Source organism: Malaclemys terrapin, chromosome 2, assembly GCF_027887155.1.
Source record: "Malaclemys terrapin pileata isolate rMalTer1 chromosome 2, rMalTer1.hap1, whole genome shotgun sequence".
Classification (NCBI taxonomy): Eukaryota; Metazoa; Chordata; order Testudines; family Emydidae; genus Malaclemys; species Malaclemys terrapin.
Window position 1 is genome coordinate 12,453,985 of NC_071506.1, and position 16,178 is coordinate 12,470,162.

General features: G+C 45.2%; 1 protein-coding gene across 1 annotated transcript in view; it reads left to right on the forward strand.

The window, feature by feature from the left end:
* FAM135B (family with sequence similarity 135 member B) overlaps positions 1-16,178 on the forward strand; it is a 252,805-nt gene that overhangs the window by 227,855 nt on the left and 8,772 nt on the right. The window contains exons 11-16 of the mRNA XM_054017181.1: positions 5,953-6,107; positions 7,208-9,326; positions 10,928-11,094; positions 12,015-12,106; positions 15,280-15,377; positions 15,747-15,898. Coding sequence (XP_053873156.1) covers positions 5,953-6,107; positions 7,208-9,326; positions 10,928-11,094; positions 12,015-12,106; positions 15,280-15,377; positions 15,747-15,898 — 2,783 coding nt within the window. The remainder of the gene's footprint in view (positions 1-5,952; positions 6,108-7,207; positions 9,327-10,927; positions 11,095-12,014; positions 12,107-15,279; positions 15,378-15,746; positions 15,899-16,178) is intronic.

Here is a 16,178-nt window from a genome sequence, read left to right on the forward strand (position 1 = left end):
ATCATCAAGTGATCCATCACCGTCTCCCATTCCCAGCTTCTGTCAAACAGAGGCCAGGGACACCATCCCTGCCCATCCTGGGTAATAGCCATTGATGTATCTATCATCCATGAATTTATCTAGTTCCTTTTTCAAACCTGTTATATTCTTGACCTTCACAACATCCTCTGGCAAGGAGTTCCACAGGTTGACTGTGCATTGTGTGAAAAAATACTTCCTTTTGTTTGTTTTAAACCTGCTGCTTATTAATTTCATTTGGTGGCCCCTGGTACTTGTGTTATGAGAAGGACATTATAAAACGTCTCCACACCAGTCATAATTTTATAGACCTCTTTCATATCCCCCATTAGTCGTCTCTTTTCCAAGCTGAAAAGTCCCAGTCTTATCAATCTCTCCACATACGGAAGCTGTTCTATACCCCAATCATTTTTGTTGCCCTTTTCCGAACCTTTTCCAATTCTAATATATCTTTTTTGAGACAGGGCAACCACATCTGCACACAGTATTCAAGATATGGGTGTACCATGGATTTATATAGAGGCAATATGATATTTTCTGTCTTATTATCTATCCCTTTCTTAATGATTCCCAACATTCTGTTCGCCTTTTTGACTGCCGCTGCACATTGAGTGGATGTTTTCAGAGAACTATCTACAATGACTCCAAGGTCTCTTTCTTGAGTGGTAACAGCTAATTTAGTCCCCATCATTTTATATGTATAGTTGGGATTCTGTTTTCCAATGTGCATTACTTTGCATTTATCAACATTGAAGGAGGCATCAACAGTAACTCTGCTCTGTCTGGGCAAACAGTCCTGGAGCAGAAGGGGAGCCGTGCTGGCACAAAGATGTTTCACTTACACTTATTGGACTGTCACCAGTGAAACTAGCCCCATTTTCTATGAAATAGAGCTAACTTCCTCCTTAACTGTCGTGGAAGCTGAGTAGAACAAGAGTTAGACTGTAAACACTCACAGTATCTTTAATCTGTAAGCTCCTCAGGGCAGGGTCCTGTTTCCTCTACGTCTGTCAAGCATCTAGCATTTCTCTGGCACTATATACATGATGATGAATAAGGTCTGATCGTCACAGGCTTATTAATGGCAATTTTATTATGCTAGCACCTACATGGCACAACTGAGATCAGGTCCCCCTTGTGCTAGATGCTCTACAAACATATAAAAAGAGACTGCCTCTACCCCAAAGAGCTTATGCTCTAAATAGACAAACAGACAAGGGTGGATGGGGAAACTGAGGCTCAGAGAGGCAAAGTGACTTCCTCAAGGTCACACAGCAGGTCAGTGGCAGAGTTCGGGAAAGAACCCTAGTCTCCTGATTCCCAGCAACTAGACTGTGCTTTGTCTGTCAGGATTTTAAGTCTTAAGTATACTGTTTCTGATATTAGCACGGACGTGATGATTCCTAAGTTAAATACAGACTGTCGCATGGAATTCTGCTACCGACTTCATTGTTTCTCTTACTGCTGCAGGTGGCACAGATTTCAGTGCTGAAAAGGAACGCATACAGATGTTACTTTTAGATCTTTACCTTTACATGTTACTTTCAAACACTAAGGGTAAAATCCTGGCCCCATTGAAGTCAATGGGAGTTTTGTCAGTAAATTGAATGGGGCCAGGAATTCACTCTAAAAATCAAGGACAGGGCTGGTGTGCTAGCAAGGGAAACCAGGTAGCTACTGCACATGCCCTGCTTGAGTCTGGAAGGCTGTCAAGTTTGTGGGTCCTTTTATTTAATTATTCTACCAGAACATAAGAACGGCCATACTGGGTCAGACCAAAGGTCCATCTAGCCCAGTATCCTGTCTTCTGACCATGACCAATGTCAGGTGCTTCAGAGGGAATGAATAGAACAGGTAATCATCAAGTGATCCACCCCCTGTCACCCATTCCCAGCTTCTGGCAAACCAGGATTTATGAAAAAAGCGACAAAGAGTCCTGTGGCATCTTATAGACTAACAGACGTATTGGAGTATAAGCTTTCGTGGGTGAATACCCACTTCATCAGATGCATGCTCCAATATGTCTATTAGTCTATAAGGTGCCACAGGACTCTCTGTCACTTTTTACAGCTCCAGACTAACACGGCTACCACTCTCATACTTGACAGGATTTATGGTTGAACAGTTGGACCCAAATAATTGTGAAACAGCCAAAGTCAAGTTATAATAAATAGAGATATCCCATCTCCTAGAACTGGAAGGGACCTTGAAGGTCATTGAGTCCAGCCCCCTGCCTTCACTAGCAGGACCAAGTACTGATTTTGCCTCAGATCCCCAAGTGGCCCCCTCAAGGATTGAACTTACAACCCTGGGTTTAGCAGGCCAGTGCTCAAACCACTGAGCTATCCCTCCCCCCTAAGTTGAAGGGGAAATGTCAGGCATGAGAAGGCACTTGTCTGGGATACAGAGATCTGCATTAGCATGAGAATTGAAGAATATGTTTACAAGCCTGTTGTTTGAGTTAGCATGATCCATTTCTTCTCCCTGCCATGTACAAAGTTTGTCGTTTCCACTTATTACATGGTGATGAACTGTGTTTCCCTGAAGGAAATCTGAAATATGTGCACTTCTGCACCAGCTCTTTTCTGTGGAACCTGTCCCATATTGCTTCCAGCTAATGCCATCTCTTGAAAGCTTGTGTTGTCTTCATCTCTATTGGTTAGAATACATAGAGTAGCTAAAGAAAGATCCAAATAAAATAATCTCACATTTGAAACATGCTTTCCCGCTTGACTGGGAAGAATTTTGGCAAGGGGACATTCAGCAAAACTGAAAAGCCACCACATGTATAAGTGACAAAATGAAATACTTTTGTTCACAATGCATCACTAATTTGTGGAACTCACTGCCACAAGATCTAACCAAGGCTCAAAATTTCGTATGATTCCAACAAGAATTAGGTCTTTATATGGATAATGAGAACATCCACAGTTATATTAGAGAGGATAACAAGGAGATCCATTTCCTTGATTCTGGGCATGAAGCAATCATTAAGTTATGTGGGGAAGGAAGAGACTGCCGTGCAGAAGGGTCTTCCGAGTGCCACTCAGTGCGTGGCAAGTTAGTGTGCTCTAGATTAACACCCTGGTTTGCCACGCCCCAAAACTCTATACAGAAAACCCCTGAGACATTTTGTCTCAGTTGCTTCTAATCTTCCACCGCAGCTCTCTGGTAGTTGCCATATGAGACAAGCCAGGGATAAAACCAGTACACGGAAAATAAATTGGTTGTATTTTGCCTGTTCTCCACTTCTCCTGGCAGTTGTCATGTCATTCAGCTCTGGAGCAGGAAGAGTATAATAGTCACTAGCCATTTCTGGGCCAGTTCTTCACCCCAGAGTTTCAAGAGAAGACTGACGAGGGCCCTCTGCAGGATGGGGGGAAATTCCTCTGACAGAAGAGCAGTACAGGGCCTTACACTGCCCCCTGGTGGAAGAGTTGTGCCAGGGTGGTGCTTAGAGCAGGAGGGGGCAGATCTGGGGTGGAAGGGGGTGTGCACATAGCACTCTGCACTATGGTGGATTCTTGGCTGCAGAGCAGGCAACTGAGTAAGATTGCCGCAAACTAGAATAGTCCTTGGAGCTTTGCAGACTGACTCCATGGGCCACACCAGTCTCTGCCGCAGGCAGAATCCTGCAGTGTCCCCAAGTACTTGAGTATGTTGGTACTTAAGTACATGTTTTGAAGTATTCCACATACTTGTAGGTAAGCACCTTAAATATTCCGTACTTAGCATTTGTATTTAAATACAGTTTAAAGGTTCTTAAAACATAAGTCACTTTTTTTTTATCTGCAAATAGTTTTTCAAACTAATTTTTTGAAACAATCACATTCCTCCCAACTGTCCCAGATTCTGGCTGGCCCCCAGAACCCACAGTCCTGGCTTGGGAGCTTCAGATCTGAGTTCCGGCTGCCAGAGCTTTTTCACATTGGCCCGGCTGTTGCACTAGCCTGGGAGAGTGGCAGCTCCACGCCTTTCTCTTCTGAATGGTCACTGCAGTAGACAGCTGGGAGCCTCCGGGGGCGGGGGGGTGTCTTGCAGGGAATACAGTAGTTAAAAGTACTTGCACTCAGGGCCGGCTCCAGGCACCAGGCAACCAAGCACATGCTTGGGGCAGCACCTGGTAAGGGGCGGCCAATCTTGGGGTGGCGGGGGAGCAGCGCGGTGCGGCATTCCACGGGGGGGGGGCGATCCAGCGGCATGCGGTGGGGGGTGCTCCGGCGGCGTGGGGGGGGGAGGGGGCAGGCTCCGGCTGCGCAGTGCTCTGGGGGGGTGGTTCTGGGGGCACGGCGCTCGGGGGGGGGGGCTCGGCGGGGCGGCTCTTTTTTTTGCTGCTTGGGGCAGCAAAAAAGTTAGAGCTGGCCCTGCTTGCACTTGTACTTATAAATGCATCAGTACCATTTGCACCATTTCCATGTGTATAATACTTCCGTAATGGAGTGGTTGGCTCTTATACTTATGTCCCTTTTATCAGTGCTTATGCCAACACTGGAACCCAGGCAGTGGAAAGATGGCATAAAGCCTTCTTCCTCCTGTGCTGCATCTCTCCGGAGATGGTGTGCAGAATCTGTCCTTTTCCTTGCTTCCCTCACCGCAATGCAATGCAATCCATGGGTCTGCGCCTGCAGTCCTTAGAGGCAAAACTCCCATGAGGACCGGGTCCTCAGAGAGCATATGGAAGCCTTTGCCATTGTTTGCCTACACCCGCAGTTGAAAATTTCACTACACTTTGTAATAAGTCTATTTTCTCTCATGTTTTTTCACTGAGAGTTTTTTAAAGTTAAACTTTAAGAATAGGTTAAATTAATATTAAAACAATTATAGGGATGATACTGAGAGGAGCAAGGCAATTTGGTTACAGCTTTCAGAACACCCGTATCCTGAATATCACAACTAGTGGAAGGGAACACATGGTATCGCACCCCACACAACCCAGTAGGTGACATAATACATAGGAAGGCAGACTGCGCACCTTGAAAGGAAGATGCCAGCCTTCTAGCTGCTGGGTCATGAGCTCTGAGGAGACAGGGTGCCTTTCTCGAAGCCATCGTTTCTAGGAGAAGCTGAGTAGGCACCAAGATCTGAACAAATGGAGTCGGGTCAATTTCTCTAGTGATTCCTGTGAGAAGCTATGCGGGGACTCTGGTTCCATCACATGGAGATATTTGGAACTGATTTTTTGGAGCGCTGAGTGTCCACAATTCCAACTGAAATCAATGAGAGTTATGGGTAATAAGCACCTCAGTAAACCAGGCCCATAATGGGTTCAGTTGCATCACTTAGCTACAGCCCTGCCAGGAAACTGGTACAGGGCCACACCACCCAGGGGAAGCTCTAGAAGGTAGTGAGGCATAATCCTCTCTGCTGTTATAGGGCATACACAGGAAGCATCCCTTGTGATGTCACAGTGTGCACCCTCTCTCTGTATATCCAAGAGGGAGCATGACCCTGCCTTTTCCCCAGTCACCTCCGTCCCTTTTGGGGTGGCTTGCTCCCCAGGAGGTGCTAGAAAGGAGGAGACACTGCAGCAGTAAGAAGAGCGCAAAGGGCTGCAAAGGTGTGGAGGCACCACAAGAAAGGCTCCTTGCAAATCCACTCAGCTCAGCAGACAGGCTCAATATAAATAATGCAGTGTCCAATGCAAATGTTTTCTCGAGTTCAGCATGTCTGCCAAGTGCCGAACACCTCCCTCCTGTTTACTCCACAGCTCTCTCCCCTTCTGTGAACGTGGTTGCTCAGCACTTCTGAATACTAGCCCATTTGCTTAGTGCCTAAATATGGATTTAGGCACCTCATTTTCAGCACCTGTATTTCAAAGCATTGGCCAGTGCTTTGGTCATACTCAATCTGTTTTGCTGACTAGATGAGGTGAATGCTGGCGAGGCTGAACAGTAATTCATCCCACACTTGATTCCCTCCGTGTCTTGCTCTCAGGATTCAAAGTCACAGCCAGATTTCTACGGACGTTCGGAATTCCGAGTACCTCACCAGCATGCCCCCTCTGCCGGCCGAATGCCTGGACATTGACGGGGATGGGAACACAGTCCCTGTGATTTTTGAAGACAGATATGTGGACTTCCCTTACAAAAGTGAGTAATGCCCTTTGGGCTGTGCCCTCAGCGCATCTCACAGGCAATGCAGGGGCAGGGTTGCTCCCAGGAAATTGCAAGAAGTGGTGCGGGTGGGTTGGTAGGTTCGCGTACCATTAGACAGTCCTGAACCAGTCCTCCAATGTTGTGTTAGAGGGCTTTATGGTTGCTCCAGGTTCCATCTTTTAAATGAGGCATAAAACCAAGGTTTTCCCTACTACTTTTGGTCAATAAAGATCCTATGGAACGTCTCACTAGAGTTGAGGCATGTTTTCTGGTCAGGATTCAACATGGAGTGAATGATTCTGCTTATGGTACCTAATGTCCCCTGTTGTTTCAATAGATTATAGGGTGACCGGACAGCAAATGTGAAAAATTGGGATGGTGGTGGGGGGTAATAGGAGCCTATATAAGAAAAAGACCCAATGACTGTCCCTATAAAATCGGGACATATGGTCACCCTAGTAGATGACAATATATACACTTCCTGTTACTTAGACATTTTCTTTCTATGAGGTGTTTTTGTTATTTTTTAAGATTAACAGTTTAATTCCAAGAACTGGAGGTAAAATCGGAAACAACCCCCCCCCCTGGAGTTTTCATTTCAGCCATTAAGGGAAAATAAGGTGGTGGTTTTCATTATTAGAGTGACATCTAGTGGTAGGAAAATCCTTTATAAAATATTTCATCTGCAGCTTACAGGAACATGAAATCTAGAGAGGTTATAAAGGAAGCAATTTATTGGCACTAATACTTTTTTTTTTGTAAGGTACTAAGATCTGTGGTTTTATTTTACAAAAAGATATCTGTAATTCTCAATTTTCCTCGACTTTTTACCAAGTATTTAACAGGATTTTTTTTTTTTTTTAAAACTATCCGTTTTGCAAGTGGTCACACTGGGGACGTACTTAGCACTCACAGCTCTAAGTGATTTTAGTTTAACCATGTAGTGAGCATAACAGTTAACAGTGAATGCAGCTTAAAGAATGGTGATCAGGCATGTATATGTACGGTGTGGACGTGAGAGGCTGTGCGTGTGTATAATCACCTACAAATATTTTGATGCCTTGTATAGGCCATGAACTTTTTTTTTCTTTCAGGTCAAAGTGTGGATGTTTTCCCAGCTTGTGAGGTTCCTGAGATGAATGGTACACAAATGGACTTAATAAACAACAAGGAGGCTCTTGCATCGAATGATGACATTACATTAGCAAACGGAGATTTCAGAAAAGATACTCTGTTAATACATACAGATAAAATAAATGGGAATGCCTCCTGTATCTACAGCGATATTTCAGTTGATGCTTATACGGCTAAAGCTTTGACTCAGGACTCCACATCTCAGGCTTATACAGTCAAAAAGGAAGTCCAAAGGAAAACGGATGTATCCCATGAAAATGCATCAGTTTCAAGTAAGGAAATTGTTTCTGGCTTGGGACCAGGCCTTTTAAAACACAAAGCCGAAGACTTCCAAACATCAGTGGATATTTCATTAAAAGACGATAGACTTGCTATAGGTGTTACATGCGTGGATATGAAACCTAGCAATAAGGATTCCCATGAAAGTGAACCCACATTAATCATTAGTGCTCTGGGTGACAGCGAAACTAGTGGCCTCTTACACAGCACTGAGTTAAGTAAAGCAGCTAAAACTGATAATTATGAAAATAGTCTCACTTCAGATGAACTTGCATTAAATGAACTAAACAGTCTTGAAAAACCAGTGGATCAAGACAACAAGGCTCTGTTACCGGTTTTGAAAGCGTTACCGATCAGTACTTTGGATTTATTAACCCAGACAACAAAAGATGCCCCAGAGCTGAAGTCATTTGTGAAGGAGCAAAGAGCTGAGGAATGCGAAGAGTTTACCCTGATGTCAGGGGTCATAAAGAGATCTTCGTCAATAATATCCGACTCGGGCATTGAAAGTGAACCCAGTTCGGTGGCTTGGTCCGATGCGCGTAGCCGGGCTTTGGAGCTGCCCAGTGACCGCGAGATGTTGCAGCAGCTGGTACGGAGGCATACCATACACAGAAACTCCCTAGAGGGTGGGCAAACAGAAAGCAATACAAGCTTGCCCAGTGGCATCCAAGCATCGCTGACATCAATTAGCTCATTGCCATTTGAGGAAGAAGAGCGGGAAGTGGAACTTACAAAGCTGACCAAATCCGTTTCTGCGCCACAGATCAGCAGCCCGGAGGAGCCCACAGACACGGTAGATGTTTCCAAATGCGATAAAGCAATCTTGGAAGTTGCAGAAGGGCCCTTGAAAAGCTACATGGAAGTGACGTGCAGAAGCATAGAAATAGCAGGGAACTTTTCTGATTACCAGACTGCCAGGGAAAGTGAGCGATCAGAACCAGACATCGCCACAGGAGCGCATCCTAGCGCTGCTGTCAAACGAGGTAACAGCAGCGCTGAGCGACCAGAAGAAGTGGAAGTTAAAGAAGGTTTGGAATATGCAGGACAACCTGTCAGTCTAAAGCAGCACAGATGGGATACCTCTGAATGCCAGGCAGTGCAGAGTAACGAAGAGAGCAGCTTGGAAACACTGAGTGTCACCACATACTCAGATCCTAGTAGCGTGCAGTGCGGTGCATGTAGTGAGGATCTGAAAGATGCACTTAAACCCGTACTCGAGGGGTTGAAAATAGGTCAAGACTTTTATTCCAGAGTTAGCACACCAGACATCGAGAATTTCTCACGTGGCCTGAGCCAGATACCAGATTTTTGCTACACTGTTCCAGCCTCATCGGAGACATCGACTGAATTTGGTTCAACCAGAGGAGAGTGTGGTAGCCCCGTCGCCAGTGAAACCATGATGTCATGTGAAGAAATGCAGGGCTTACAAGAAATTGAACTTGACGACACAGCTGCACTGTTGGATTCTGCTGCAGGACCTTATTGTGCCGAATATCCTCAGGAGCTGGACAGGGTGGAGCGTCGGCTTGTGGCTAACGGCAGCACTGGCTTTCACTCTGTTGCCACAGAGGGATTGGCACTGGAGAGTCGAAAGGCCGTTGAGGTGGTTAACCTGTCTGTTTCTTGCACAGCCACGTGTCTTCCCTTTTCTTCGGTGCTCAAAGAGACTCCTGCCGTGGTTGGCTTCTCTTCAAAGCAGGCTGCTTTCCCTATCACACACCAGCCTTTAGGCTCCTTCGGCATTGTCCCCTGCAGCTCAGATGATGTGGAGGAAGAGGCCAATGAAAGGATGCTTAGGTAAGACTGTCTAATGGCTTTCTTTATTAGTGTTCCAGTCACACCTAGAGACCCCAGCTGAGGTCAGGTCCCCACTGTGCTAGTCGCACATTAAGAGCCAATCCCCACCCTGAGGAGTTTACAGTATAACTAATCTAGACAGACAACGGATGGGAAATGGGCTGTAACATAACCCCCATTGTACAGATGAGGAACTTACAGAGAGATTAAGCGACTTGCCCAGGGTCTCGCAGGGAGTCTGTAGCATTGCTGGGAACTCAGATCCCTGAATCGCAGTCTCCTGCCTTAGCCCATCTTTCCTTTCCCCCTTATTTCGGGATATTTTGCGTTGATTGCCTAGATGACAGCACAATACGCAAACCAACACATCACAGAGGTTTCTGTTACCTTTTGTGTCCTGTGCTGTGCTGGGAGAATATGGGCACACAGGCAGTTATCTTAAAACACTGAGGCGGGTAAAGGCTAGACTCTTAAAGAGTATGTGTTCTGATTCCTGACCTTGTTTAGGTCGTTCATCAAGCTCTCTAACCCTCTGTTTAATTTTGGAGCCACATAGTGGCTGGGTTTACTGTTATGTATTGCACTGTACTCTCTGGCTTTATAGCTGTCTCTTCTGTCATCTCCTTCTCCAGGTGAACCAGGGTTGTCAGGCATTTAGGCCCAGATTCAACAAAGCCCTTAAGTTTGTGCTTAAAGTTAAGCACATGCTTAATTCCTTCTCTGTTCAGCCAAGCAGTGCTTAAGTGCTTTGCTGAATCCAGGGCCTTAAATCCCATAGCGTAAGACTTAGATTGTGACCCCCTTCCTAACTTTTTGGCAAGCAAAAGTTTCTGAGCAGCCCCACTGAATTCAGTAGGATTACTTGTGTGAGTAAGTGCTCCCCAGTGAATTGAATGGTCACAGTCTTGCCCCAAGACTGAAGCTGATGTTTCCCAGCTTGGCTGTGGGACATCACCTTAGGCGCTTCCATGCATGACCTGATTCTCAGAGATGCTGAGCATCTCCCGCTGAGTCCAGCGTGGACTTAAGAGCCAAACGGTGGGCCCCAGACTGGGAAATGTTAGTCTAGCTGGAGGGGCACTTACCTGCTCTTAGCTGGTTCGTGTCTGGGTCAAAGCTACTATCCCTTTTCATGGGATACATATTTGCATCCATTTGTGCAACTGTCTGAGGAGGTAGGAGAAGGAGGTCGACTCCTTGTCTGTTTAGCTTAGATTTGTTTGTTAATGTCTGTCTATTAGTCCTGATGGGTAGATCTGGACACCATGTGTTTTGAAATACAGCTACATAGCCTTGCCAGTCCTGATTCTCCCTGTTAGGGTGACCAGAAGATTCTTAGCAGCAAACCAGCATTGGACTGTAACAGATGAAGTACCCCTGGGAGGATCTCTCCCACGAGAGGTAGTTCATTCCCTTTTGGATCACAAGCTATCTACCCGCCCAGCCCGACCTCCCTTAGTCACCCTAACCCATAGGACAGAGTATACAGGCCTTCACCTGCAAAGTTGCAAAGGGAATGTGTTGCAAGTGCTCATTCCTAGTTTAAAGGTTTTACTGTTGAACACTCAGTTCTCCGTGTGATTAATTAGTGTATTCTCCAGTTTTTATCAGGCCAAAGAAAAGTTTAAAAAAGAACTGAAGATTGAAGGATTTCTGTACAGTGACTTATCTGTACTAGCTTCTGATATCCCATATTTTCCACCAGAGGAAGAGGAAGAAAATTTGGAAGATGGAATTCACCTGGTTGTCTGTGTCCATGGACTGGATGGTAAGGCCCGAGAGAGATGCTGTGCGGAATTGCCTCATGGAGTTTATTCATATTAAAAAATACAGACGTTGAGATCCTCAGCTGGTGTAACTCAGCATAGTCCACGGGTGTCACTTACACCAGCCAAGGATCTGGCCCATAGTATGTTGGTCTGTCTAACGTTGCTGGAAAGGATCCGAGCAGAAATTCTAACATTTACTCCACAAATGCTTTTGTTACAAAATGGAGAATTTTGACAGATTTGTGCCCCCTAAACCCAGTAAAATTGTCAGCCCCTTCCTTGGCATTTCACAACCGTCCGATCATTTAGCAAAATATCATCCAGCGAAAAGAAAACTTGGTTTACATGCTGTCACTGAAGGAGAGAAGGTGGCTGGCTCTGGGGAAAGTGAGTATTGTTCACTGCATAGCATATGCAGCAAGCAAAGACACAGGAAGGCTGGATTGTGTGTAAGTCATGGCAGACACTATGCCTCAGACTCACCCCTTGGGGTCACAATGTGTCCTAGGTGTTCCCTGTTCTGCTTGGGAATGAAAGGGAGTTATTTGCCATCGCTCTTAAAAGGGCATCTTATTCCCCCATCTCTGCTGGTCAGCTAATAGGGGGTGACGTGGCAGAGGTATTGGAATTCCTACTCCCTGCCAGTTCCCATCCCGTCACTTCCCGGGAAACATCTGCAGCAAAGATCTAGAGAGCCCTCAGGCAGCTGCAAAGTTTGTGGGGCTTCCTGTCCCACTGCTGCTCCCCTGCATGGGTGTGTCGGGGCTAACCATAATGTAGTGAACCATCAGTCACAGCCGCACTGACCGCGACAACTCCAGGGACAGTGTTGAGATTTGAAAAGAACATAGTGAACAGAATCTGTCGTCTTTACCCAATTGTGAAATGAAATCTCTTATCAAGTGCTGTTTCTTTTTAGGGAACAGCGCAGACCTGCGACTGGTAAAGACTTTTATAGAACTGGGACTCCCCGGTGGAAAGCTGGACTTCCTAATGTCTGAAAGAAACCAGGTAATATACGGCCAGTTTCTGCACCCCTTTATGTCCCCTGCAGTCCCATTGAAGTCACTGAAACTTAGGCCTTGCAGAGCAGGTATCAGGAATTGTACATTTCAAAGGCTTAGGGCCAAAACCTACACATCTTTGGGAAAGGGCCCATTGGGAGTTTTGTGAGGGGTGCAGGATTTAGCATGGATATCCTGCATCAGCTCCCACTCAAATCAATGGTACGTTTCCCCATTGGAAGGCAGCTGTTGCTGGCCTGATCCTATCGCCACTGAAGTTAGTAGTAAACTGTCCATTGGCATCAGTGGTCCAAGGATCTGACCTTCGGAAAGGAGATAATTAAAAACATCATGTTAAATGGCAAGTACAACAGTCTGATACATCCATCTGTTGTATGATGTGCAAAATTATGCATAACTAAAAGAAAACAGCCAGCCTGGTGATGTTAATTCTAAATGCTCAAGAGGATGCTACGGTCTGCTTGGGGAAGTCGGTACTGCTGGTTTCAGCTAAAGCATCAAACAGTTGTTTCCTTTGTGTATACTGTGATTTATTTGCTCGTATGATAAAGAAATGCCCCCCAGAAAGGTAATCCATTGCCTGTGCAATGCAGAGCAGCAGAAATGAACTCCGTGCTCTGCCCTACATGCATGTGATGCAGCGTATTTAGTTACATAAAGGGCCACATTCATAAACAGAGCAAGGATTTCAGTGTCCAGGCAAAAGCATTCATCTGTTCTACCGGGAAACTTCAGGGCAAAATGTTCCAATTTGGTTTGCAGTGCAGATCTCTTATCCAAAGGCAGGTTGCAACTGAACAACCTGTGTTCTCACCCTGTTCAAGTTCCTGTTGATGTCAGTAGCCGTTCTCGGAATACAGAATGCACGGAAAGTAACATTCATGAGGATAATATTTTGCACGTTCGCCAAAGATTCTCAGTGCACTTTACAAACGTGAAAGAGTTCAGTCTTACCGCACCTCCGTCTGCTGTTGTTCAGCGTGCGTGGTGAGGCACTATCACCCTCATTTTATAGTATGGGAAACCGGAGCACAGCAAAGCAAGCAGCTTGCCGCAGGTCACAGAGCAAGTGCACCGCAGCACTCGGAACTGAGTTCTTGACTCCTCCCGCGATGCTTTTAGCCGCCATATCCCCTTTCCTCCCCACAACGGAGAGCCATATGGAGACTGTAACAGATCCGCAGTGCGAGCTGTCTAGCCAAATTTTGCCTTACAGGGAAAAATGTGAATCTATGTCATTTGGAAAGGCACTGAAGTGATATTGAGGGATGGAAACACAGACGAGTGAAATAGGAGGACTCTGTGTGTGTTGTGTCTAGGACTTACACTTGGGGTGGTGTTTTTCCACTTCTAAATAACCTACAAGATTCAAGATAATGAGCTTAGGAGGAAATCATTAATTATCGATGCAGACAAAACAAACAGGCAGGAGGTTAGTAGACTGTATTTTGTTTATGAGAACATTTATTTTAAGGCAGCACTGGAAATTGGAGATGTTCATGTTCTCCTTTGCAAGAGCTGCAATTAGTGAGATGAATTTTGTCACAGAAGCATTAATTACTAGATATGTTTTCCCTAAATATCTGTTCCAACACTTGATGATTGTTTCCCTGGCATCTCATTAGTTTTGAATTTGATTTAGAGTCCTGACGCAGTTCTAAACAAAAATACTCTCCTGCAGTTCTGTGGACTAGACAATTTATAGTTTGCTTTGTTGTATCACAAATGGCAGTATTGCCATAGGCAATAAATAACTTAAATACCTTGCTGACACTCATCATGCTACTGATTAACTGTCAAACACCACATGGTATTGTGTGATAGCAGCATAAACTTTTTTTGATAACTTTGTTAGGATCAGTTTATAATACTACAGACTAGTCTAGCGTGATAATCCTCTAAATCCTAAATGCTAAAGTTGGGGCTGGTCAACAGTAGGAACTTACATCAATATAGCTGCGTCTCTCAGGGCTGTGAAAAATCCACACCCCTGAGAGACATAGTAACACCAACCTAACCCCTGGCGTAGATAGTGATAGGGAGACGGAAGAACTCTTACTAGCTACTACCTCTCGGGAATTACCTACGCTGACTGGAGAACCCCTCCCGTTGGTGTAGGTAGCGTCTACATTTAGGTTTTGTCTACCCTAGCACTTTTGTCGGCAAACCTCTGACCGACATAAGTTTCACTGACAAAAGCATTGGTGTGGACAGTGCTGTCAGCAGGAGATGCTCTCCTGCCGACATAGCTACCACCACTCGTATGGGGTGGTTTCATTAGTGTAGACATAGCCTGAAGTGCTTCAGCAGCACACCTGCAGCTGTGCCAGTGTAGTAGCTTACATGTAGACATATGCTTGGTCTCCTACATAAGTGGGCTGATATTCAGAGGGGTTGAGCATCTGCAGTCCCCTCTGATCGCAACTCAGGTCACTTTACGAACCTTAGTCTAATAATATTGGCCTAAGCAACTTGTGTGTCATTACTGTGATCCTTACGGTGTGGTTCTATTACATAAAATGACTATGTAAAAAGGGGGTTGTCTTACTCAACAAATCTGATCACTTTGTGTGTTCAGAGTCACGTCCCTTTACTCCTGTTAGCCCTGCTGAGCCAATGCAGCTAGGAGAGCATGAGCTGGAATATATTCCTCCTTCTGCATCATCAACAGACTTGCTCACTATGTTCCAACTAGTTACACCCATGTAAGCCCCCGATGGCAGTGGGCTTCCACAAATGTCACTATGGGCAGAATTTGGCCTATAGATCCTTCATTACTGTTAACGATGTATCCAGCCTGAGTGAGTTTGCAACATTAACCCTGAGGGGGGGAAATATCAAATCTGTTTGCTTGCAAACAGAGCATATTTAATATGGAATCATTGACAGACAATAAACATGGAACTCCTTGAAGCCACTTTTACACAGTCACTTTTGGGAGAAGAAATGCAACTTCCAGGGGACCTAGCGAATGAGAAAAATTGGATCTGTGCCTTTTTTCCCCCTTGCCTCTTTATGATGCATAAAGAAGTCTTGAAATGTTCCTATTTTATTGCTTGTATTTTTCCTCAGAAATATCATTTGTCTAGGTTTTTTTTGTACCGCAATGCAATATCTTGGCAGTTATGTCATCAGTTGACACCATTCTCTCTTCACCAGACTGATACTTTTGCTGATTTTGATTCGATGACTGACCGATTACTGGATGAAATTATTCAACATATCCAGTTGTACAACCTGTCCATCTCCCGGATAAGGTAAAACACACTGACAGCTAATTGGATGTGACAGAGCACAGTAATGTTCAATAGAATCATCTCCACTATATGGGGCCTCAGCCAAAGCCTTCATGTCAATGGGAGTTTTTCCATAGACTTAATGGGCTTCACAATGTGTATTAAGACGTTGGTTTTGTCCAGACCTGGCAGAGTAGCTGCTGAGCTGGAAATGTCATGGAGGATAAAGGAGATGGGAAAACATGACTAAAGGGCATTAATGAACAATCTTTTTGGAGGCAGAGTCAATCCACATAGAGCAAGAGAGAGCAGTGCATGCCACACGCATTTTGAAGTTAAGGAATATATAGACTGTTCTTTGTTTGTGTGTCATTTTGTCTCTTCCGACAGTTTCATTGGTCATTCCCTCGGTAACGTCATCATCCGATCAGTATTAACTCGGCCAAGGTTTCGCTATTACCTCAACAAGTTACACACCTTCCTGTCCCTCTCTGGGCCTCACTTAGGGACCCTTTACAACAACAGTACTTTGGTTAGTACAGGTAAGAGTTAATGAAAAAGGCTACGATTTGCTTTTGTGTGTAGCAGTACCTGTAAGAGACCATTGTGTGAATGGGGCAGTGGTACTGACTAGTGTTTGTGTGTGTCACTAACCAGAGATGTGGGAAATATTCACACCAGATCTCCAACCACTTGAGTTTAGCTTTGGGTTTGTGTTTAGCTGCAATCAGAATTCCCGGATCAGGAAAGCCTGCACATGGGGGCTGAGGTTAGATGCTTCCACCTGTGCATTGAATCTCAGCTCCCAACCCCCACTCTGCT